The sequence below is a fragment of the Hemitrygon akajei genome, chromosome 1 (assembly GCF_048418815.1).
Source record: "Hemitrygon akajei chromosome 1, sHemAka1.3, whole genome shotgun sequence".
Taxonomy (NCBI): Eukaryota; Metazoa; Chordata; class Chondrichthyes; order Myliobatiformes; family Dasyatidae; genus Hemitrygon; species Hemitrygon akajei.
Window position 1 is genome coordinate 107,161,125 of NC_133124.1, and position 26,926 is coordinate 107,188,050.

The 26,926-nt window shown below is 42.1% G+C and overlaps 1 protein-coding gene across 2 annotated transcripts; it reads right to left on the reverse strand.

Moving 5' to 3' along the window:
* Positions 1–324: 324 nt before the first annotated feature.
* Positions 325–13,041, reverse strand: LOC140729419 (cathelicidin-related antimicrobial peptide Na_CRAMP-like). Of its 2 annotated transcripts, XM_073049145.1 has the most exons (4): positions 12,792–13,041; positions 9,868–9,975; positions 6,353–6,433; positions 325–723 (listed from the first exon to the last, which is right to left on the reverse strand). In XM_073049145.1, the coding sequence occupies exons 1-3, from the start codon at positions 12,969–12,971 to the stop codon at positions 6,353–6,355; spliced, it is 369 nt and encodes a 122-aa protein (XP_072905246.1). In that variant the 5' UTR covers positions 12,972–13,041; the 3' UTR covers positions 325–723. The 2 variants fall into 2 exon arrangements, with proteins under 2 accessions (XP_072905246.1, XP_072905239.1); XM_073049138.1 differs by lacking the exon at positions 6,353–6,433.
* Positions 13,042–26,926: the final 13,885 nt, after the last annotated feature.

Consider the following 26,926-nt stretch of genomic DNA (forward strand, 5'->3'; position numbering starts at 1 on the left):
CAGAGGGAGTGATGGTGTTGAACACCGAGCATCAATAAACATTAGCCTGACATAGGCCTTGTGGTTGTCTAGGTGCTCCGAAGCAGAATAGAGAGTCAGTGAGACCTGTTGCCGTGGTAGGCAAATTTTAGTGGGGCAAAATCCTTACTCAGGCAAGAGTTAATTCAAGGCATAACCAACTTCTTGAAGCTTTTCGTTATGGTAGAGGTGAACACGACTGGGCAATAGTCATTGAGGCAGCTCACCCTGCTCTTCTTGGGCTCTGAAGTGAGCCGAATTGGATATATGTTCCAGGCTGTTCCCAACATAAAACTCAGAGTCAAATTACATTTAATAGCAATTATAATTTGATTATTCAAACAATGTGATTCACGCTTTAAAAATAATCCCATTTAACATTAGCCTTATAACCACGCTAAGGGGTATAGATTACTTAATCGGGCTTTTTGATGCCACATGCTATTGATGCAGAGAAATATTTGGCATAATGTCTCAAGAAAATGGGTTGGGAACTAGCCCAAAGACTGAATAATGCAATGTGGATTGCAAATTTTACTCCTGAAATATGTCTTACATTAGCAGTATTTTCAAGGAAGTCCACAGGCAATATTTTAATATATTTTACAAATTATGTCCCATGATCAAGACTTGTGGCTGCCTCGACAATTGGTTCTCCCTTGTCTTCTGTTGTTCATACGCCTCTTTCAAAATCTTCACTCGGTTCTGTAAGAAAGAAGAGCCAAAAGCAGATTGAACTCGGCACTCACAAGTCACGACTGGGCATCTATCCCCAGGGCCACATCAGGAAAGAGTGGGATATTCACCCTCTTTAACCAATTATTCCATGTAATACATCCATTCCATAATGTACTGCAACTCTACTTATTCACTTCTGCTTTACTTTCTTGATCATTTTATACAATAACATCACTTCATGTCCTGGAAGCTCTCAGCCTTGGCAATTTAAGAGAGAGTTTTCCAGGTTTTCCAATATTTCTGAGCTGAAAAACTGTTCCCTAATGTTTCCCTTTGGTCAACAAAATTAGATTCAACTCTAGTTTTAAGAGTAAATGTCTACATTTTGGGCTTCCTCCACCAGAGAAAATAATTTCTCTGAATCAATAGACAATAGACAGTAGGTGCAGGAGTAGGCCATTTGGCCCTTCTAGCCAGCACCTCCATTCACTGTGATCATGGCTGATCATACACAATCAGTACCCCGTTCCTGCCCTCTCCCCATATCCCTTGACCCCGCTATCTATAAGAGCTCTATCTAACACTCTCTTGAATGCATCCAGAGACTTGGCCTCCACTGCCTTCTGGGGCAGAGCATTCTACATATCCACCACTCTCTGGGTGAAAAAGTTTTTCCGCATCTCTGTTCTAAATGGCCTACCCCTTATTCTTAAACTGTGGCCTCTAGTTCCGGACTCACCCATCAGCGGGAACATACTTCCTGCCTCCAGTGTGTCCAATCCCTTAATAATCTTATATGCTTCAATCAGAACCCCTCTCATCCTTCTAAATTCCAGTGTATACAAGCCCAGTCGCTCCAATCTTTCAACATATGACAGTCCTGCCATTCCGGGAATTAACCTTGTGAACTTACGCTGCACTCCCTCAATAGCAAGAATGTCCTTCCTCAAATTTGGAGACCAAAACTGCACACAGTACTCCAGATGGGGTCTCACCAGAGCCCTATACAGCTGCAGAAGGACCTCTTTACTCCTATACTCAATTCCTCTTGTTATAAAGGCCAGCATGCCATTAGCTTTCTTCACTGCCTGTTGTACCTGCATGCTTGCTTTCATTGACTGATGTACAAGAACACCTAGATCTCGTTATATACATGTTGATTCATCAGAATTATTTTGGAGACTAAAACGTTAGATTATGAAATCATGTCCCATAAATTTGTCCGGTATTTAAGTACGGAGGTTAAAGGGCACTTAAGTTGGGCATTGAAGATGTTAAAATGATTTAATCAAGTATGATTCCAAGAATTTTGCTGAATTGGATTTAAAGGCATAGAGTTTGCTTCAAAGTTTCACTGCTCCAACCAAACCAGCAAAAGTTAACATTGCTGATATCGTGAAAGTAATGCAGGAACACATAGAACTAGAAGTGTAAAATTATGTTAAATGAAAATGCCACACCCATGTTTTGCAAAGCCCCTCCAGTTCCTTATACCACCTGTGATAAGGGAGCCAGTGAGCTAGATCACACAGAGACTGAAGGAATTCTCTCTAAGGTTGCATGGAGCTCATGGGAAATGCCAATGGTCCCAGTAGCCAAGAAGAATGTGTCTGTCAGCATCTGTGGTGATTTTGAGGTCACCATCAACCCAGTACTGAAAGTAAATCAACACCCTCTGCTCAGGATAGAGGATACTTCTGTAAACCTTTCTGGAAGAAAACATTTCAGCAAGGTGGACTTCGCTGACCTATAGATGGAGATGGAAGATCTCACAATCCAAATGCTCACCAGAGGGTTTATCGCTATAATAGGCTTATTTTTGGACTTGCATCTGCACCTGCACTCCGTTAGAAAGCAGAAAGTGCTGCAAGCCTGTCCAGGTGTTCAGTTTTACCTGGATGGCATCATTGTTACCAGTGAGGTTGACAGGGAACATGTCCAGAATCTCAAGATAGCATTAAAAAGATTCGAAGATTATGAATTCAGGGCATGACTCAACAAGTATGAATTCTTTAAACCAGTGATTCCCAACGGGTGGGGTGACATGCCCTAATGGGGTATTAGGGGAAATAGTAATCATCGGAGGGCGTTCAAGCTTCTTGTGGAGCCAGTAAGTAGCACTCTAACTTGAAGCATGAGACCTAACTGACTGTTAGTAGAGCAAAAGGACAAGGCACTGGAACACAGGAAGATCCCATACCTCTGCAGACGGTGAACTCTCTCGTCACAACACATCTGAAACTCGGCAATCTCATCTAACTGAATGCACATTATTGGAGGTGCATGAATTAGCAACCAGGGTGCACAACAGTTCCTCTTGAGTCAAGGCACAGAACAAGTTCATGCAATTTAACTGTTGGTAAGTCAAGTACACCCTCTCAACTTTCTCTGCAGGTCTATGGAAAACAGATTGCACAAGATACAGCACTGGTCGAAACCAAACGGTGAAAGAGAGACAATCAGTGAGCCTGCCAATCCCGAGGGTTCCTCTTGAAGCATTCAAAGAAACATCAGCTTTATCTGTGCAGACAAGAACCATCTTTGGGGATTATGAGATCTTAAGTGATGGATCAATCATGCTAACTGGAATAATATAAAGGTAGCTTACTGAACACTAGCTCTATCCTGCCTAACATTTAGATTCCAATCTGAATCCTTGTCAATGTAACTTTCACTGTTGCGATTGTCTTCATCTTCACCTTGCTGTTCTTTTGCATGCCGCTACCATCATTCCATCCATGTCAACTTGCTGTCATCATCAAAATCCAATAGGCATTCTGCATTTGTGTTAATTTTTTCATTTTAATTTAGCCCCATTAACGATGGGTAAATACGTATGGTGTGACCTTTATGGGTCTGAATTCTAATCCTACTAAGAAACAGAAACTACAGAAATTGCATCAATATAATATTGTATACCTGGAATACGGTTTTATTCCATTCCCATCAGATCAGCAATGCCCCATATATCTTACTTGAATTACTGTACTGTCTAATGAAGCCATGAAACCATCAAGATTACAAAAACACTTCCATAAAAGACACCCTGAAAAGGCTATTTATGGTATTACTCAGTTCCAGAAGATGAGAGAAACATTTGAAAAGTGTTGCACACTCAAGTCATTTGCCAAGGAAGCTAGAATTGACCTTGATGGTGGTCTCATTGCTACTTATAACATTTCCAAAATGATAGCAAAGTATGGAAAATCTCATACAAATGCTGAAAGATTAATAATGCCTGCTGTATCAGAAGTGCTCACCACTATTCTCAAAAAAGATACCAGTATCTTAAAATCAATGCCTCTGAGTAATAACTCTGCAGCTCGTCGTATTGACAAAATGAATGAAGGCATTGAATATCAACTATGCACAGAGCTAAAAACAGAGTTTGGGATACAACTGGATGAGTCAACTGTGCAAGACAATGAGGCATTGCTAATGGCATATGTACGGATTATCAAAAATGGACAAGTTTATGAAGAGATTCTCTTCTGTAAAAAGTTGAAAGCAAATATCAATGGAGAATCAATCTATGATGAGCTCAGAACATATATTGAGAATAAAAGTATTCCGATTAAGAACGTGATTTCTTGTGCAACAGATGGAGCACCGTATATGACAGGTCACCGTGCTGGTTTAGTGCCATTTATGTAAAAAGAAATTCCAAGTCTGTTTGCAATCCATTCATCGTCAACATTTCGCAGCCAAAAACCTCAGCCAGCAACTTTTTTCAAGCAAGACTCTTGCAATATCTGCTATCAACAACATTAAAGCTCATCCATTAAATAGCAGAATATTTCATCAGTTATACCACGATAACAATGAAGAGTTTGAACACTTGCTTCTTCACACTAAAGTGCATTGCCTGTCAAAAGGCTGCTGCTTAAAACGTTTTTTTGATCTTTTTGACACTGTGGTTAAATTTTGCTCAAAGTGGTCAAGTGTTTGGGAAACATGACTGAACTTCTACATGGAGATGTGGCAAACCTAGCCGATCTATATAACAAAATGAACTTTCTATATATGCAACTGCAGGGTGAGAAATTCAATTTAATCCAGGCAAAAAGTGCAGTGTCCACTTTTATCAGAAAATTGGAAGTATATAAATAATACATTGGAAGAAGAATATTCTCAGTTTCCCTGCATGGAGAGTATGGCGCTCTCTTTCACAGACTGTGATTTGCAAGAGTACTGCTGACGCCTGCAGTCTCTGAAGAAGGATTTTCAGAATCAATTCAAGGACTTGAACGATCTAGAAATTCTGAACTGAGTAATTACCCGTGTCTTTGCAAGGTGGAAGAACAGGAAGAGAGCTTGCAGGAAGAAATAATCAAAATTTAGAATTATGAAGAAGCAAGCATGCTTTTCAAAAATGTCAGCTTTTGTGGTATGTGGCTATGCTGCCATAAGAAGTTTCCTGGTGTTTGGAGAAGAGCCAAACTGCTCTTCATTGTCTTTCCATCCTCCTACCCTGTTGAAAAAGGCTTCAGTGTTGTGAACCACATACTCACAAAAAAACAGAAGCTGCTTGGATATTGTTACACGTGGGGACTTAATAGCTTTTGCTGTCACAACTTGAACCAAATATTTCAACTTGTTGGCCAGAAGAAAGTGCAGTCTAATCAAGGACAAGGGAAACAGACCAACCAGTTGCCTTGTTTCCCCCCCCATTTTGTGGGCTCTGAACTGCTCTGGGACAGGCTAATCAGAGCAATTGAATGTCGACACAAGGAACTTCAGATAATGACCTGCTAAATCTGAGCCCACTCTCAGAGGAGTAGCTACTTATTGTGTAAAATGCCAGACCTACCAGAGAAGCGATCTGCAATCTCATTAGACTCTGTCTGGGTTGCCTCATTTAACTAGTTTGGACCAGTCAGAATTGAAAGACACAAATACACAAGGCTGGGGTGGACAGAACCATGAAACAATGTTGGTTGTAGTCCTGTAGAATGGCCAGTAAGAAGGTGACCCAGGTAGGTCAGGTGACCTTGAGCCAATACGATGGAGATCCAATGGTTCAATTGATGAGGAACAGTATAACAGTCAAGAGCTCCAAGTACACAGGGGAGTTAACTCTCCAGCAACCATTGCAGAAAAGGAGGACCACCACGGACATGTGGAGATCAGGACCAGGAGGAATAGACTCCTTCCCCAAGTTATACCTTTTCTCTTCATTGACTGTTCATGGAGGGTCAGGGATTCTAGTAGGGTGCACACAGATAGTTAGTTTGTGAACCCACATGCTTTTTAGTTGAGACAATTGAAGTCATTTGTCGGTACATACAGATTCTCTGGGCCTCACTGATCATCATTACAAGGGGTGATTCTTGCAACAAACTCCTGCTAAAAGCCATCAAGCTCAAGGATCATATTGATATCGAGCGTACAGATACTGTGCGAGCTAGGTTTAAGGACAAATAAAAATTCAAAGCAGAATCATTTTTCTCATGTTAGCATATGGTAGATATGTCTTTGCCTGATATTAACTAAGTCTGGTCTTTCAATTCATTGCCCTCTCTTTGAAGCACTAACAACTAATGATTACTATCTCCAAGCTAAGAAGTTACATTTGGTTTGTCCAATCAGCATCCCTTTACGTACACCATTGATTTGTAGCCATCTCTAGTGAAGTCATCATGGAAAAAATTCTTACCTATGTGCAAGTGACCGAAGTTCTTACTGGTCTTGGGACATTGTATTGAATTGTAATCTCTGCATTACAGGTCAGTGCCGTCTGTTGGGAAATTGGAATGATAAATGGAATAAATAGTTACATTTTCAATTTTCAGAATCTGTTCATACCTAGAGGCATGTTACGTTCATTACAAAAGGTTTGGAATGAAAAGGCCTTTCGACTTCTGTCCAGAAGACCAACCCTACATTAAGTTAGCTTGTCTCATCCTAACAGCATCCCAGCCTTGGCTTTGTCGTTGGAACTTTCCTCTTCCTGAACAATTTAAGCTGCCCTTCCTCCAAGCCAACACCCTCTAAGATTGAACCAAAAATTTCAAATGCAAACTATACGGAGCTTTTAACAACCTTTGTGTTCCAATCCACTTTAGTTAAAGACTATTAAAGAAATATTTCAGCTCTATTTAAATGATCTTTTGCAAATGATCAATGGGATTCACTTATTTTTGTATATGGACCTTTAAGTGCCTTGCTCATAAGAACTACAGGAACTGTGATTTTGTAATCAATGTAAAGATACTGACAAATATTCCTGTTTCAGGAATTTGCTGTTGGGTATCTGAATGACGTGCCTTGCCCAGCAGAGGTGACTGAGTGTAACTAGTGCCCCAGTACTGGAGATGTTGACCTGGGACAGGATGCAGACATTAGTTTACATCACTCCAATGATCTTGAGGGATCCTGTGGTATCTGGGTTGGTATCGTTTTTCCGGTCTCTTGAGATGCTTGTTGTAGGTAATCCAATTCATAGAAGCTCAAAGGAGAGCAAAGATCACTGACGAGAGTTAGAACAGTGCACCACACACAAAGTTCTGGAAGAACTCAGCAGGCCAGGCAGCATCTGAGCATAATGAGGTGGCCTACAGGAAGAAGTCATCTCTTTGACACAGTGGTGTCAAGAAATGTCAGAAAAGCAAAGGAGCTGGCTGTGGATTACAGGAAGAATGGAGATGGGCTAACCCCTATTGACATCAAAGAGTAAACAGCTTTAAGTTCCTCGCCATCCACATCACCGAGGACCTCACGTGGTCTGTACACACCAGCTGTGTGGTGAAAAAGGCACAACAGCACCTCTTTCACCTCAGACGGTTGAGGAAGTTTGGTATGGGCCCCCAAATCGTAAGAACTTTCTACAGGGGCACAATTAAGAGCATCCTGATAGGCTGCATCACTGCCTGATATGGGAACGACACCTCCCTTAATCGCAGGACTCTGCAGAGAGTGGTGCAGACAGCCCAGCACATCTGTAATTGGGAACTTCCCATAATTCAGGACATTTACAAGGACAGGCGTGTAAAAAGGGCCTGTAGGATAATTGGGGACTCAAGTCATCCCAACCACAATCCATTCCAGCTGCTATCATCCGGGAAACGGTACCACAGCATAAAAGTCAGGACCAGCAGGCTCTGGGACAGCTTCTTCCACTAGGCCATCAGACTGATGAACTCACGCTGATTTGGGTGCACTTTATATTACATTGACTGTTCTATTTATTATAAATTACTATGATTGCAGATGGCACATTTAGATGGAGACGTAACATAAAGATTTTTACTCCTCATGTATGTGAAGAATGTAAGAAATAAAGTTAATTCAATTCAATCTATGGAAAAAAGTACAGTCGACATTTCGAGCTGAAACCTTCAGCAGGACTGCTGCCTGCCCTGCTGAGTTCCTCCACCATTTTGTGTGTGTTGCTCGGATATCCAGCATCTGCAAATTTTCTCTTGTTAGAGGTAGAACAGTGTTCTTTGACAGGTGTGATGTCTTTATCTTAAATTAGTTTCTTCATTTAAGAGCAATCTAGACATCCCAATGATTAATTCCGTAAAAGTCTAATCAGGCTACAAAATGGCCAAGGGTATTTAAGGGTTAGTAAAGAGGAAATGAATATAACAGAAAATGTTAAAAACACTTAACAGGTCAGGCAGAATCTGTAGGGAAAAAAATCAGGGTAAATCTTTCAAGCTGAGGGCCCTACATAAGAATTTGGTATGAGAGAAATTAAAGGATGGATGGAAAAGCTAAAGGAAATATTGGTAATATAGTAAGGCCAAATTTGCCATGGGGATAGGCACTAGAGGTCATCGGTCAATGGGTAAATGGTGGTGGGGATGGCGGGGGGGAGGGGTGGAACTGAGAATATAACCAGAGGAATGTGGAAAGTTGCAAATTTCCGTACCTGGACGTTCCCAGCAGTCAGTCAGTGCTAAGGCAGAGAAAACAATTGAAGCAGTATTACAGTTGGAATACTTACTGAAGAGGCAGCCCGTTCTGGTACCAGCAGTGAAAACCAGTTATCTGAAATCTCTTAATCTCTTCAGATACAGAAGTGAAGGAGTCATACTAAGTGTTGCACTGTTGGTCCCTTGACAGTTAATAACAAATTCATTTTTGTCTGCACTGCTATAGAAAAGAGAAAACAAGGCTCTTCAAGGGGATGCCAGAGGTCAGAAAACCTAACTGCAGTCGAGATGAGATACCATTTCCCCTGGAGCATGATAGATTAGGGGAGATTTAATGCAGGTGTTTTGATACAGTCTGATGGAATGCTTTTACCTCTGATTGCACAGCCATGGACACCATTTTAATACTGACATTTAAACAACAAGGAGAACATTATTTTAAAGTTCGACACACAGAGCCTGGAAGTACCCAGAGAATTGCTGAAGTAGATACCATTACTTAAGAGAAAATTAAATATTTAAAGCTAATGCAGTAGGAAGACATTAGAGCAACAGATGGAGAATGCTATAGAAAAGATCAAACAGAACTAATGGGCTGACAGGCCTCCTGGTTGGCTAACATGCATTTAAAATGGTATAGATAAGTTAGAGACACAAACGACTGCAAATGTTGGAATCCGGAGCAACAAACAATCTGCAGACAAACTCAACAGTTCAAGTAAAATCAGTGAACGTCACAGGAATTGTCAACATTTTGGGTTGAGACTCTGTGTCAGAACTGGGCCTGAGGCAAGGTATAGGATAACCTACATGGGAAAGATGTAACACAGACAGTAGAAAGGGGTTCAATGCATTTTTATAAATCAACACAGGAACCACCAGGGTTCTCAACCTTTTTATGCCATGGGCCCTTACCATTAACTGAGGGATCAGTAGACCCTAGGCGGGGAACCTCTGGTTCAGACAGTCCCTCTCTCCCATCTGTAATTTGCAAGATTTTCCATATTGAAGACAAAAGACAATCCCTAGAGCAAGGGTGATTGGATGCATGAACCTCCATTTGCTACACTTGCTTGGTTCCCAGTGGGAGACTCCTGGATTCCATGAGGAGGTTTAGAATCAACAATATTCATCACTGCGGCAAAGTGGATAGACTACCCACTGGCCTAGAACCAGGGTCTCTCCACCCTCTGTCACCCGAAGTTAAAAGGGGAAATTTGTGAATACAGTAATCCCATCAGGTCGCCATTGTCAATGAGACACTGACACAGTGAGAGCAGATGCCACTTACCCCATTCTCTATAAATGCACACTGTTGCATTCTGTCCTCCATTCCTTTAGTGCATACAGTCTCCATGAGGGAAAATCCAATCTCATATTCCCTGCCTTGTGTTAGTTCCTACGGAAAGAAGAGATTGTGAAGTCATTGCATACTGCCAGCAGTGCCCCTCCCCCAGTGAATCAAGTTTGTTAATAAACGTTTGCTTTATTTTCTTCAATGGACTGATCTGTTCACCAGCTGAGATTTTTTTCCAGAGGAACAGTATTTTTAAAAATCTAATAACTTTATTCCACAACATGAGCTTCCACACTACGGAGGGTAAAATTCCCTCCACATTTCTTCATCAGATATTTCCAAGGCAGGCATAGCACAGGTCAGATTTGGAGTAAAGGTCCCCATGCTTCCCTTCCAAACACGACAAATAAAGCAGGGAAAAACACAGGGTGAAGTTCCAACTACAGTATGTTGCTTATCAAATAGTTCTGGGGCAGATGCTGCAGATACAAACTAATACTGTCCCGGCAGCTCCACGTCCATTAAAAGCAGACCATTGGTCCTTTTGCTCTATTCCATCACTGTACTTTCCCATCAGTATCTCCATTAATAGCCTTCTTGGCATTATACTGGTCCACATACAATGCCAGGATCTGGCCCATGGTAGGTCTGTTGCCCACTGCCCCCCACTCCACTTTCCATGAGCTTCTATTATCCTTCGTCTCCAGAATCTTCAGGGTAGATCTTTCACTTATGTAGCTGAAAGGTGTTCTGACCAATGAGCCAGTTGATCTGCACTTTGATGGTCTTGCTTGATGAGGAATGTTGTTCACCCCAGGCTGTTCTCAAGTAAAGAAACAGGTCCTGTTTCTCCAGATGTCCACAAATCAATTCTGTCTGTAAGTCAGAAAGTACATAAGTATCATTTGATAAGGTAACCATACCTCCATTGTTAGTGGAGAGTGAGAGAGAAAATTCACACTGCCATTTGTAGGAACTAGGAATGTGTACATACATTGGTCTTGTGAATTTAATAATATTATAGGAGTTCATCAGTTAAGTTCTCATGACCTGTACAAGAGAGTATGCATGCTCTTCCTCTGTAACAAGTACCACTGTATCATTGATATTTGCCTGAACGTGCCTCGTTTTGACATTGAATCATGAGCAAGGCATCTGTATGGTCCAGTCATCCCATAGTACCGCTCCAGTTTCAGAAATGGTGGAGGTGTTATCCTTTCCTCCCACTGCGCACAACCCCCCATGCTATCCTCAGCACTGGGAGGCTTTCATCCAAAATGCTGACAACTTCTTGTTGTAGCATAATTGCCCTCTCTTACATTCTATTCCCCAGCTAATGAAGACCGGCATCCAACATGCTTTCATTACGACACTATCTACTCTTACTGCCACCTTAAGGAGATCATTAGATTTGTTCACCATAGCCTCTGGACTTGTTTGGCAAAACTACCCTGTGCACTTTGTACAGGGGCAGTGGAGACATTGTCTCAGATCATTATGGCCTGGGTTAAAGAGCAGGTGCCTATTCTGTTTGGATTTAGCATATCTGCTGACCTGTAGTGTTAAACAAACTCATTTCTGAGTCCTTAAAGGTACAGCATCCTGCCCGATGCCAACACCCAAGGCCTGAGTCGACGTGGTAGTAGTATCCTGCAGTAAGATACAGCCCAACTCAAGAACAGTGTTTTGGGTTTTCTGGTATAGAAATAGAAAAGAGGCAGTGGTGGGTGACACAGGGAGGGGAAGGACTGCATTAGACTATGCCCCACCACCATTATTCTCAGATACGTGCTTGTCCAGAATGATGTCCATTAGAAATCCTTCGGAGATTCTGCTCCATGGGGAAATCAGTATTGCTCCTTGCATTCACTGGGAGAATAGAGTTTCACCCTATTACTGTGTTTCTGTAAGAGTTTTCAGGCCTGTGCCACGGGCTTCAAACTGATATGTTGACAAATTTACAAATAACAAATTTAAATGCACCAGAAGACATTCAAAATAAAAACAGAACCTCTGAACAGAAAAGTAGCAATTCTGAATAAAAATAGAAACCAGCCGAAAGCAGATTTACATTTGAAATTGAACTTCATCCATTGTCACACTGCATAAAACAGAAACGACATTTCCCCAGCTCCCAGCCCCTCCATCTGCCTGGACCAAATTTGTCCCTGGATGTGTGAAAGTTTATAAAACTTGATTTCTCACCAGAGTGCTGAAGGAAAAGCAAACCAGTTTAGTGAACAACTCTTTATTACTGCTCTATAGTTAACACTGGGGAGTGACTGTAACTAAATCTGGGAAGTACAAGTTCATACTTGTTTCTGATGTCCTTGAAGGCTGATTAGTTTCTGAAAGAAGCAGCTGATACACCTGACTGGGTAGAAGCTTCTCAATTGTGTCAGGGCTGCCATCAGCAGGGTATATTCTGGCTGAATGGATTTAGAGGTTGGGGCTACATTTGTGACTAATAAAAGCTTATTTAGAGTTAACTGAACATTTTCCTTTTGGTCCCCTCTTCAGTTGAAAAAGACCAGGAATTATTTGGATTGTGCTCAGAACAGGTTACAAATTAAGTAATAATCAGTGCCCTGTTTACATCACATGACTCCAGTGCCCATTTTAAACAGGCCAATGGCACAAAACAGGCATGAACTTTAAACACCTGACCAAAGAGCATTTCATCTTTGGGCAGGCCACATCCTCGCTGATAATTAGGTGGGAGTGGTACCAACTCTAACGTGAAGCTTTCACTACCATGAGCAGCCAGGGAACCTGGCTTCACGGCTTTCCCTTGCCTCTGGCCAGGTACAAGAGAACACCATGGCCTGCTGACTTGAACCCAGCCGCCAATCCCGAAGCTTTAAAAATCTTTGTGAATCCAGTTTCACAATCCAGTTAGTTCAATGGCATTTCTATACCTTCATCGCGATGCAGTACGTTCTCATGAGCTTATAGAGGTTCTCCTGGCCAGACCCTGCATTGTATTTGTGGATGGCAGCTTGCAGAGCATCCTTGGATGTTGGTGTCCTTTGGATCGGGCTGCCGTGCCCCACTGCAGCCACAGCGATGCACACAAGGGCAGAAAACCAGGATCTCATCCTGTCAGAGGCCTCCTGTGTAAAAGCCCAGTCAAAACTGCTGCGACACACCAGCAAAGGCTTCCTTCTACTAAGTTACATATTGGTTGCTGAGGTTAATTATTATCCCTGACCTTGAATATCTCTTTGATGGCAAGGATGACCAGCTCTGTTTGCTTTTCAGATTGATTCTGTGTTCTAGTCCTGGATGGCTCTCAACCAAAACAAACTCCTGTTGGTGTCTGCCCTAACAATCTTTTTCTTAATCTATTTGTGTTTAGAAACTTACAAACAGGGAATAAAGGTAAGCAGAAAAGCTCAGCAATGAATATTAATGATCAATCACTAACTGGGAGTTGCTATTTTACCACTTGGGCTTTTCAGCTCTAGCGTCCATAATTTTAACCTGTTGTGAATCCACTTTCACGGTTCCAGCCATTCAGTGATCTCCTCACTCTTCTAACTGATGACTTTCTGAAGTCAGTTTTGATCGAGCATTAAGTACTTTGCTGTAGACTACAGTTTAACTGCACATGATCCAAAGAAATCCTCCACTAACTTCAATGGCAGCCATGACATCCAAACCTTGGGGAAAGGTAGACTTGTTTCTCTACTGGGGTTCTAACGTTTCTGTCATTTATTCTTTTGGGTTTTTTTTTCTGTTTCGTGGATGTTTGTGAAGAGTAAGAATTTCAGCCTGTGTATTGTATACATTCACCAATATTAAATTGAACTGTTTAACACTTCGTGTCTGTTGTTTTCTATTATGGCTACCAAACTGCAGAGAGTTTGTATAGATAATCAAAAGAACTGCAGGCACTGGAAATACACAAAAAAGCAGGAAACACTGAAAATGCACAGCAGGTCAGGCAGCATCTGTGGGAAATGAAACAGAGTTGGTGTTTCAGGTTAAAGTCTCAGCGGGGAAGGTGATCACTAGAAAGTGGGCTGACCATTTTGTATTGAAATTGAGAGGGTTCCCATTTTCAAGAATTTGGAATTTTTCATCTTAGTGATCCGTGGATAGTAACGGTAAAGTCCTGGTTATCCAGCACTTCATTGTTTGGCACATTCTTCCAACCAGTACTTTAAACCTCCAGGCAGTAGGGAGGGAGTTCATGGATTGGGATCAGGACAGTGCTGAGTGAAACCCTGGGCTGTGCTGCTTGTAAACTGATACTGTGTTAGCCAGCATAATGGATCAATCAACACCAGGTAAGTCCAGCAAGTGCTGGACCTTTACTGTAATCCTTTAATTTCATTCAATAACCAACACAGATCTGCAAAACTGTGCAGTAACTGCAGCTCCTATTCACTGCAAGGGGATTGGAATGAAGAACCCTATGAACAGGGAGCAGTGAGCACACCTCACAGCGAGAGGCAAGGCAGCTCATTGCTACGATTTGAAGAGGTTAGTAGTCACGTTCTTAGGTGTCTTTAACTTCATTTAGCTCTTTTCTAGGCCCTCCTCTGAGGACTGGGTTGGCTCCTCTCCTGATATTTATCTTATCCAGGAAAGGATTCAGTAAAGCCATTTTGCCAAGCTCGGTTAAGGTTGTCCCTGGCTAATGTCGTTGCTGAACTCACCGAGGGATGAACATTGTGGAATAGCCTTAAATAATTAAAATCTGGGTTTTTTTCCTGTGAGATTAATAATGCCAATCAATTTTCACAATAATTGTGGAATTCTGACTTGGCCAACCTATTTCTGAAGCTAAGAATTGTGTGTGTTATTTGCTGACCGTTCTCTGAAGTTCTCTGGAAACGTGACATTGCTGAGAAATACATGGGGGTGAAAACACTGAATGGGCATCCTCATTGGTGGGTCAACTGTTGATTATAAATTTGACAAATTATGCAGATGGACAGTTGGATCATATCTCAGGAGTTACAGAATGAGTTGAACTAGGTAAACAAATTGGCAAAACAGTAACAGATGAGATTTAATGCAAACAGCTCCTAAGGTATTGCACTATGAATGAACCCTAGATAGCACAATTTGCAAATTATGTTGAAATAGAAAAAAATTGAAGCTGAAAAAGATCTCGGAGCCCTACAGATCTGATGCTAAATATGTCCAAGAAGTGCAGAGTGACAAAGCAAGTAAAAAGCCAAAAGGAAAGTCCTTGTCAAAAACACAATGATCCAGTCATACAGGGCTTTGATCAGACGTGAATTCATATTGACTGTGCAGAGATTAGAGAGATATGTGACACCAGAGGCAGGGCAAAGCATGCCCTGACCCCTCAAACACAATATCAGTTGTGAATTAGTAAGTCAGATTCCAGGTTTTTAATTTTGGAAATGGATAAATGTTCATTATTGACACCAGATAGCAATGAACCAAATCCTCCCATTTGCTTAGGTCATGGACAATCTAGAATAGAAATCTCAAAGTATTTGGGGAGACACCACCAAAGATATCCCTGCAAAACGCCTCCAATTCCACGAACCAATATCACCTCCGAGACCACATCCTTGCACTGAGGCTTTGATCAAGCCCATCCAGCTCCAGAAGACAACAGACTCCAGAAGCAGGAACTCACTCACAGCATGAGATTTCGAGAAGGATAGAGAAAATGCTTGAGGTCTAATCGAAGACTCTAACACCCTTGCAGGATGACAGGTATCCCTGGCCCACGAGCATCCACAAAGAGAAGGTGCTGAGCATCGTGAATCTCTCTGACAAGAGCATTCAGAGGTCAAATAAAAACTTTCATCGTCCTGAAGGCACTCGCCAACCTGCCTTCGCGAGCAAATCCTCCACTGGAAGAGTTTGTAGATCCCACATAGGTCCCTCAGCCACTTTCGATAGTAATTCCATGTTCGACAGTTAACCACAGTTTGATATTGAGGGTGTGTTTTCAGTAAACTACATCTTGAAGGCTTCCTGCGCTCAATAGCATCCTGCACCATGGGAATCCTGATGGGGCCTTGTCCCACTCACTGTCCTCTGACATTTATTAAACATGGCCAATTCTCTTTAAACAGACATCCTTGGTGACCTTCTTTGCAAACTGTAATGTATTATCTCTAGCTCTATATAATTGCTGATGTTAATATCTCATGTGTTAACTTTTTCCACCTGTATGACACTGAGCATTCTGTGAGACAGACAGTGTAATGGTACTGATTATTTATTACTATTAATACTTATTAATTTATTATTTTTTTAAATATTTATTAACACCAAAAACATTCTCAAGGAAACTTGACTTCTTCTTGTTGGTACCTTACCATCTTTCAGTAATGTCAGCCTTTGTACATCTTCTCTGTATGCTGTTATCTTTCCACCCAAGTTTTAGAGGAGCTTTCACACCATCTGATTCTATTGTGAAGATAGATGCAAAGTTTTCATTTAATACAAGCCCTCTCTTCTGTGTCTACATCTGTGGTTACATATGCTGCTAACTAGTGGGGCAGGCGGAGGGTTGATGCTTGCTGCTGCTTGTGTGTGGGAGGGGGGAGTAAGGGGGCTCTTGGCTTCTAAGGTTTTTGCTGTCACTCATTCTTTAGGGTATGCCTGTTTTCATGGATGTCTGTTGAAGAACAAGAATTTCAGGTTGTATATTGTATACATACTCTGATATTAAATGGAACGATTGAACTAATAACCCTCTATTCCGGTGACTTTCTCTTTGGTCTCCCTTCCTTTCGTTCCCGTTTGGCCAGCAGCAACTTTGTCAGGTTTCACTCAATCCTTTGCTGAAACTGTTTCCCTGACCAAGTAGCTGCTTCTGACACTCTGAGCTCTGTAGGGACTGCTGCACACTATGCACAGCCACCATTAGCTTCTGCCACCCTATTCTCTGTCCTCTTCTCCTAACCCAGCTCTTACTACAGTTGCAGGAGTCCACACCATAGCTGTTGAGAATAAAGGGTGCATAGAGAAAGTACTCTGGAAACTACAAGACACAATTAACCTGCAATATTGGAATCACTGAGTAAGAGACTTCTAGTTCACTCATAGTTTTGCTGCCGAAAGGATCATTTTAACAACTTATCAGAAAAACAACATCGAAGGACTTGAACCAGAAATGTCTTGCCCTAAAGTGTATGCATGAGCAGCTGAATCAGGCTGCCACCAGTGTTATCGTATGACATCGTATTCATGATATGGATGATCATAAGTTGAACTTCCTACTGTCATCGGTAGGAGTCTAGGGGTTTCAATAGGTCTTCAGGAAAGTGTCCCGTTATGATTATGAACACTATGTCCTGCTCTCAAAAAAGTCTATGTACAATAAGTGGTGTCCTTCTTATTCTCCTATCTTCCACCTTTTCTGCATGTAGTTCCTCATCATCAATTATGATAGAATGGCTCTTTTTTAGTTATTGAAGGTCAAAGAAAAAGAGATCTTTATTGAGCTTAGGATTCAAGAAACAGATCCAGAAGACAGGAGCTTAGCAACAACACAGGAAACTTGCATATTTGTGTGTATAGGTGAGTCACTGTTTATGTGATGGGGATCCCTGTAAATGATGCTTCATTCAGCTGAAACTAAAGTTTAACCCGCTAATGACTAGCTCTGCAACCCTTTGCAGAGAAAGAGAATCCCACACCATGAATGTGATGGAATAACAATGACAAATTAAACTTACATTTCAGCTTTAACAAGAGTGGCCTTTACCTTGAAGACAAAGCACTCTATTAATGTGCAATATTGCAGCCCTGTGGATGACCAATTCCAGGCCAGAGTTGCCGCAGGAGATGGAACATCAGGATTTCACTGAGGCAGTTGTATAGACGGAGGTCTCTGTTGTTGAGCAGTCGCACCCTCTCTCTCTTTCTCTGACGATAGTGGGAGAGTTCGCTGCTGATCCTCAAGATGGAGAATCCCGGAATAACAAGCGACGCAGCAGACTGTGACATAGTAACAGTGACTCTCGTTCTCCTCTTTCGCTGTGAAAATGGGTGAAATCACTCTGTCCCTTGATAGTGGGGCACGGTGAACTGTCAGGTAAACAATAATTTTTGTTGATTGCAGGTCATGGTCTCTCTCTGGGTGTTTTGCTGTTGTTTGGTGGGTGGTGTATCCTGATGCTTTTTGCTGAAGTGGGTGGGGGGAAGCTTGATGCATTGATGCTATTTGTGCAGGGGAGGGGGAGAACTTTGGGGTTCTAACATTTGGCTGTTGTTTATTCTTTTGGGGTTCTTCATGGGTGTCTTTGAAGACAAGTATTTCAGGTTGTACACTGTATAAATTCTTTGATAATAAACTAAACCATTTGAACCAATTGTGGTCGGACATGAGACGGAACATGATAGTGAGAAGAGCTTAGGAGACAGTCAGTAATAGGCAAAGTAAGCCAGGAGTTCCCTTTACACACAAGAGATTCCGCAGATGCTGGAAATCCTGAGCCACACACACAAAGTGCTGGAGGAACTCAGCAAATCAGGCAGAATCTATGGAGAGGAAAAAGTAGTCATTATTTCAGGTCAAGACCGTCTGTTAGGACTAGAAAGGAAGGGAAAGAAGCCAGGTTAAGAAGGTGGGGGGAGGGGAAGGAATACAAGCTGGTAGGTGGGAGGTGAAACCAGATGAGTGGGTGGGAGAGTGATGTAAGAAGCTGGGAGGTAAGAGGTGGAAGAGGTAAAGGACTGAAGAAGAAACAAACTGGGAGGATGAAAGGCCATGGAAGAAAGGGAAGGAGGAGGGGCACCAGAAGGAAGTGATGGGTGGGTGAGGAGAAGGGGTGAGAGGGTAAATAGAATGGTAAATGGAAAAAGAGAGAAGGGAGAGCGGGAGGGATTGCCACAAGTAATTACCACAGGGAGTCAATGTTCACGCCATCAGGTTGGAGGACTGCTTTAATCTGGAGTGACAAACAACCTGCTGAGGGAACTCAGTAAGTTGAGCAGCATCCGTGGGAGGAAAGGAATTATCAACATTTAGGATCAAAACCTGCTGCAGTGTTTTTTAGTTAAAGAGAGGTAGTATGAAGAGAAATACAAATGAAAAACCCTCTTTTATGCATTTATCTAGTGAAAATCTACACTGTCAAAACCAGGACATCCGACCACTTTGAAAATCTATGCTTCACTGTAGAAACAAAAACAATCTCCAAGAATATAAATGTTTCCTCTTCTCAGACAAAGCTTATATGAAGTCAATTGAGAAAAAAAAGATCAGGGCTATCTATGCCTAACGTTACAGGGTCACAGAGCTTGGAAACAGGCATTTAGCCCACCACGTCCCCACTGATCAGTAAGCACCTATCAGCATTAATCTTACTTTCCAGCATGTGTCCCATGACCTTCAGTGCCTCAGTGATTCAAGTACTAGTCTGGACACCTCTCAGATATGGGCATGGCACATTAGCTCCTAGTCCAGTTAACCATGCAAAGTCCTCCTAGATTGTAGCCTGGTGCCAAGTTGGGGAAGCCATCTGAAGGCTTAATGTAGTCATACTTTACAGTTCCTTTGTGATCCCTGGGTACCACCTTACAAACCCGTGGTTCGATGCAGGAAGGCTAGATGATGTGAAATGTGGAGTTTCCAAGAGAAATTTGAGAAGATTCTAAATAATAAATCTGCTAGCAAAATTGAACCTATATTAATCATGGCTGAATGTATGGTTGGATAGAACATTTCTCCGGAGGAAGAGAAAGCAGAGAGCGGTTGCCGCTGACAACCAGTTGACACCTGTGACCCCGGAGGTTTAAAGTGATCACTGATCATTTAAGATGACATCGCCTGGATGTTTAAATCAGAACCTAATTCTAAAGGATGCAAATGAAACCAAACTTAGAAAGATGGAACATAATGAGAAGATGGTGACAGATTTCAGGAAGACATGTGAAGTGGGGGGTCATAGAGCAGATAAAAATGCAGAGACTTTTGTATCCTCCTCAGCCACGTGTACATACCGGAAGACTGGAGAACGCTAATGCTTAGGCTTTAACTTTTCTTTAAGAGGTGCTTCAAGGATAAACCATGGAACTATAGGCCAGTGAACCAAACATCAGAGATGGGAAATTCTCTGGACAAGATGCTGGGAGAGTCATCTATCTGTATTAGGAAAGGCAAGGACAGATTAAGGATAGTCACTATTCTTACTGCATGGGAAATTGTGTCACACAGATTTAATTGAGTTTTTTGAAGAAGTGACTAAGGGGTTTGACAAGGGCAAGGCAATAGACATTGTCAACTGGAACTTTAGCAAGGCTTTTGACAAGGTCCCGCGTAGTAGAAGGCAAGGGGTGGTAGCGGAGAATCTTTTCAGTTAGGTGACCTGTGGTGTGCCGCAGGGCCCCTGTTGTGGTGAAGTGTGCTAATCATTTGTATAAGAGTGTAGGTGACATAATATCTAAGCTTTCTGGTGAAAGTGAGATTGTCTAAGATTACAATAGGATCTTCATCAAATGGGAAAGTGGGTAAAGGAACGCTAAATGGGTTTAACTCAGACATGTGCAAAATGATGCATTTTGGAAATTTAACCAGGCCAGCATTTACACAGTAAATGACAGGGCCTAGGAGAATGTTGTAGAACAGAGACCTAAGGATACAAGAGTCATAGTATGTTTATTATTTAAGTATGTATACTATATACAATCCTGAGATTCATCTCCTTACAAAATGTCAACAAAATAGAGAGAGTACAGAGGAGATTTACTAGAATGTTACCTGGGTTTCAGCACCTAAGTTACAGAGAAAGGTTGAACAAGTTAGGTCTTTATTCTTTGGAGCATAGAAGGTTGAGGGGGGTCTTGATAGAAGTTTTTAAAATTATGAGGGGGATAGATAGAGTTGACATGGATAGGCTTTTTCCATTGAGAGTAGGGGAGATTCAAACAAGAGGACATGAGTTGAGAGTTAAGGGCCAAAAGTTTAAGGGTAACATGAGGGAGAACTTCTTTACTCAGAGAGTGGTAGCTGTGTGGAATGAGCTTCCAGTAGAAGTGGTAGAGGCAGGTTCGATTTTGTCATTTAAAAAAAAATTGGATAGGTATATGGACAGGAAAGGAATGGAGGGTTATGGGCTGAGTGCGGGTCAGTGTGACTAGGTGAGAGTAAGCATTCGACATGGACTAGAAGAGCCGAGATGGCCTGTTTCCGTGCTGTAATTGTTATATGGTTATAAAACAAAAAAACACAGAACAAAGAAACCTAATCGAATTCATTAAAAAAAAGGAAAGTCACCAAACACCCAATGTGCAGGAAAAAAACAAATCATGCAAACAACAAAAGCACCTGGAGTTTACGAAAATGAATCCACAACCATGAAGCAGCCATGTTTGCAGTCTCAGCTCAGCACAGAGACGGGTAAACCTCACACAGCAGTGAACTGAACTGACCCGACCCTCGCCTCCGGCCCCAACACCCTGACCTTTACAATCTGGCCTGGCGCTTAAATCATCCAAACCTAGGGCCATTCCTCACTCTTGGATCCACTTCAATTCACCCTTGAACCTTTATTCACACCTTACCTGATCTTTTCAATTCAGCCTGGCACTTATATCAATTCATCCTTGGTTCTTTCCTTGCTCTTGAGTCCAGGCTTGGTCCCCACCACCTTGACTCTGCCTCACCTCAGTTTTAGAAACATAGAAAACCTACAGCACAATACAGGCCCTTCGGCCCACAAAGCTACCGCATAGAATTGCCTCCATGTCTGCTCCAGCTATGGGCAAATATTGGTTCATTGCCCTCTCTCAGGCCTGGGCCCCATCACCTCAATTCATGCCATGCCACAACCATCCTGCAACTTGGAGACTTCAGTTCACACTGCAAAAATGGCAGGTGTACAGGCGGTTCAAAAGCTCAACTCCAAAAGGGAAGTTACAGGCTATTGATTGCAGTGATTGTTTACCAGAAGAAGTGTGATTAATGAACCAGTTAGTACAGTACAGGCTCTTTATTTTGTTTGCCAGCAGTAAGTAGCCACTGAGCTTCACCAGAACAGATTCGAACCATCAGAATCAGAATTACAATCAGGTTCACCGTCACAGTCATACATCAAGAGATTTGCTGTTTTGCAGTGTATTACATTGCAAGGCATAAAAATCACTGTAAATTTCAAATAAACAGTACAAAAGAGGAATAACGAGGTGGTGTTCATGAGTTTGTGGACGCTCAGAGATCTGATGGCTTGGAAGCAGTGACACAGGTAGACAGTGAGAATAAAAACGAATGGCACACTTGCCTTCAATGGACAGGACATTGAGTACAATAGGTGGGATGAGCTGGACGAGCTGGAACGAAGGGCTATTTCTGTGCTATATGGTGCTGGGACTCCACGAGATGTGCAAAGTGGTTCATTTGATAACAAACAAAAATTGAGAGGTGACATAAAGGGCACAGGATACAATTTCAAAAGGAATTGGAACAGACTCATCAGGCATTTTCTCATAATCTTCAATTCCAACACCTCCTGCAATCTGCTCAACAGGCTTGCAGGCAAATATGTCCAAAAGATACAGAACGTGATCTCCAGTGGTAGATGCTTAACTTTCCCTCAGGACCCCGGCCCTGTGGCGGTCTGGAAGCAGAGGATACAATGGAGGAAGCTTGTCTCCATGATGCCAGGTCTGCCTGTAGGCGGGCAGAGTGTGTGTTATTCACAGGGGTGAAGAAACAGCAAGCAGATGTAATCCTGTTTGCTTCTCATCTCCTCTCAACAAATAAAGAGCCATAACGAAAGCACTGTAGGAAAGAACTGTACGCAGTGTTGGAAACCACTTTTTTTAAAGAATACTTTTTAACAAATTCATGTATTTTCCCACAATATCTGGTGCTACAGCGCCACTCATTGGCCGAAAGCGGTACAGCAGTTAATGGTTTCTCACCTTCCTCATTTTTCATTGGCTAAGTATTAGCACATTATCCATGTGATGTCATTGTTTTAATTATGTAGACTATAGCTAGTTCATTGTCCATCTAAAGAATTTTCCTTAACTTATCTATGAAAGTGATGGATTTTTCAGAGGTGCCATCTTGGCTTCTTTGCTTCTATATCCTCTTGTTTCAGCTCTTTATTTAGTTTGCTTAGTATTTGTATGTTTAATTGTGCTCTATAAAAACCCAAAATCTTGGAATTAAGACTGCTCGTCATTCCTGACTCCCAGAAGAATCCTAAGGATCAGAAAATAGACAGAGATCCAACAGCAGAGTGACTCCTATACCTGAGCTCTCCACTTTCCAGGACTCAGCAGTGGGATGTACAACACACCTCGCCATCCACTTCACTTCCAATCCTCATCGCACCTGCCCCAGTGAGGCACTGGGAAATACTGGCACTAAAAGTATACGTATGGCACAGTATCATCATCAGCTCATTGCCAGACGACAGGGTGATAAAATAATTAAGAATTATGATTATATAAAGCTCTGGGTGTGAAAATGATAAACATGAGGATTTCTGCAGATGCTGGAAATCCAAAGCAACACACACACACACACACACACACACACACACACACACACACACACACACACACACACACACACACACACACACACACACACACACACACACACACACACACACACACACACACACACACTTGGAGAAACTCAGCAGGCCAGGCAGCATCCATGGAAATGAATAAGCAGTTGACGTTTTGGGCTGAGACCCTTCTTCAGGACTGGAAAGGAAGGGTGAAAGTGCCAGAATAAAATGTTGGGGGGTGGGTGGGGAGGAATGAGGATATCTAGAAGGTTATAGGTGAAACCAGGTGGGTAGCAAAGATAAAGGGCTGGGGAGGAAGGAATCAGATAAGAGAGGAGAGTGGACCATAGGAGAAAGGGAAGGAGGAGAGGACTCAGGGGGAGTTGATAGGCAGGTGAGAAGAGGCATGAGGCCAGAGTGGGGAATTGATGAAGAGGAGTGGGAAGGATTTTTTTTAACCACAAGGAGAAATCAATATTTATGTCATCAGGTTGGAGGCTACCCAGATGGAATATAAGGTGCTGCTCTTCCACCTAGAGGGTAGCCTCATCGTGGCACAAGAGGAGGCCATGGACCAACATGTTGGAACAGGAATGGGAATTGGAATTAAAATGTTTGGCCACCGGGACGTTCCATTTTTGGCGATAGAGCGAAGATACTCGACGAAGCCATCTCCCAGTTTATGACGGGTCTCGCCAACGTACAGGAGGCCGCATTGGGAGATGATAGCAGTAGATTTGCAGGTGAAGTATTGTCGCACCTGGAAGGACTGTTTGGGGCCCTGAATGGAGGTGAGGGAGGAGGTGAATTGGCAGGTATGGCACTTGGGCCGCTTGCATGGTGTGTATCTCTCTAATCACCTTTTATTATTGTTAATGATTTTTAAACACTCTGAATCGCAAGGGGTTTGAGATTGCAGCCCTGGTTACGGATAATGGATAATAAATAATTGACATACAAGTCAGGGTTTGCAGGCGATTGTGCTTCCAAAGTTGTTTAAAGCGGTATTTTATCAAGAGGAGATACTGCTGAAACGTTGCCATTCTCAGTCTTTCTCAGTGTTTCTCTCTTGCAATTTCTGTATGCTTACATAAAATCTCACAGCCAGAAGGAGATGATTCACTTCATCACAACCGTACTGCAAAGAGCTCGCCAATTCCCTTGTTTGGAAGTTACTCTTGAATCTAATTTTATCAATCTTTCTGCACTCCAAATCATAACTCATGCCATCAAAAATGTTGCAGATTACTTTAAACTTGTGTCTTCTTGTACGATCCACAGTTAATCTCTACTTCAAAACCCTTTAGCTTCTTAGGTAACTTCTTAGTCATGCCAGTTAGACCATAAGACAATAAGATATAGGAGCAGAAGTAGGCCATTCAGCCCATTGAGTCTGCTCCACCATTCAATCATGGGTTGATCTAATTCTTCCAGTCACCCCCACTCCCCTGCCTTCACCCCATACCCTTTAATGCCCTGGCTAATCAAGAACCTATCTATCTCTGCCTTAAATGCACCCAATGACTTGGCCTCCACAGTCACTCATGGCAACAAATTCCACAGATTTACCACCCTCTGACTAAAGTAATTTCTCCACATCTCTGTTCTAAACAGACATCCTTCAATCCTGAACTCATGCCCTCTTGTCCTAGACTCTCCTACCACCGGAAATAACTTTGCCAAGTCTAATCTGTTCAGGCCGTTTAACATTCAGAATGTTTCTATGAGATCCCCTCTCATTCTCCTGAACTCCAGGGAATACAGCGCAAGAGCTCCTATGTGTTCCTCATACAGTAACCCTCAGTAACTCAGGAGAACAATCCTAGTCATTCCATACGACTGCAGCTTCTCGTTCTTCAGTAAAATTCTGGTCAACTTTCCCATTGATGGTTCTTGCAGAAAGTCATGAAGCTTGAGACCCAGGGAAGCATGGCAGTAGATGGAGTGTATTCTGTGTCCTGTCCGCTATCAGCAGTGTTCCACAGGGATCTGTTCTGACAGCCCTGCTGTTCCTGATTTTCATAAGTGACTTGGATGAGGAAGTGGGCAGGTGGGTCAGTAAGTTTGCAGATGACATGAAGGTTGGTGGTTAGTGCAGGAAGTTGTCAGAAGTTTACAGAGTTGGGCAGAGAAGTGGTAGGTAGAGTTCAATCCAGGAAGTATAAAGTGATACACTTCCAAAGGTTGAACTTGAAGTTCGTGTATAAGGTCCAGTACTGGTTACTGGAGTCCAAGTCCATAGATCCCTCAAAAATGCTGCACAAGTTAAAAAGGCATATAATGTGCTGACCTTCATTAGCAGGGAGATTGAGTTCAAGAGCTGTGAGGTAATGTTGCAGCTCCATAAAACCCTGGTTAGAGTATTGTGTTCATTTCTGGTCACCTCATTATAGAAAGGATGTGGAAACTTTAGAGAGGGTGCAGAGGAATTTACCAGGGTTGTACCTGGTATTAGAGAACGTGTCATATGAAGATAGTTTGCATGAGCTAATGCTTTTTTCTTTGCAGCCACAGAGGATGGGAGGCTACTTGATAAGATTATGAGAAGCATAGATAGAGTGGACAGTCAGCACCTTTATCCCAGTGTGGCAGTCATCAATACCAGAGGGCATGTATTTAAGGTGAGTGGTGGAAAGTTTAGGGGAGATTCAGAGGTAGGTTTTTTTAATAACAGAAAGTGGTAGGGATGCACTGCTGGGAGTAGTGGTAGAGGCTGGTACAGCAGGACAATTGAGAGACTCTTAGGCAGGTACATAGATGTAAGAAAAATGGAGAGCTATGGGCTGTGAAGGAGAGATTCTGGAGAAGGTTTATATGACAGCACAACATTGTGAGTCGAAGGACTCATACTGTTCCATGCTCTATGTTCCCATATCCTTTTGATCACAACAGACTCAATGTAGTAGAAATATATAAATATGAATAAAAAGCCATAACTCCAGCAATAATTGTACAAATGTGATGCCTTTATTTTTGGGAAAAGACCGTTTAACTTTTTAAATTTATATCTGAGCAGAGTAATAGCTGATCAAATTTTACATGATAAGATAAGCTACAGTACAGTTAAATTTGCTTGAAATATCAAAGTGAGTATCAAAAGGAAAAAGCAAAGGGAAATAAAATCATCTCCCTAATCTCTCCCATCTCGCGTATGCTGTGACGTTGTCTCTGCCCCAGATTTTATATAGAGTGACGAATATTTGGAGACAGAAGGGGCCTCAGGCAGTTGCATTGGAAACACAAAGTACCAGAGCATTTCAAATAATGCAGGGAAGAAAAGCAAATGGCTGCATGTGGAGCAGATGATAAAGCAAGGATCATTTACTTGGACAGTTTACAAATTGCTGTAAAGAAAAGAGAAAGCAGTAATTGGCCATCTGTTTTATCTGTCTAAATTTAAAAAATACCCTTCAAATTTATGATACATTCCAAAATCGATGGCATCTTGGTGATTTAAGGTCACTGTAGTAGTGCAATGTAGTAATCAGAGCTAATTACCACAAAACTACAAAGTAAATGATTACATGGTACCTTTTTGTGATATTAATTGAGAGGGGGATATTGGCCAAGGAAACCAGGCAGTT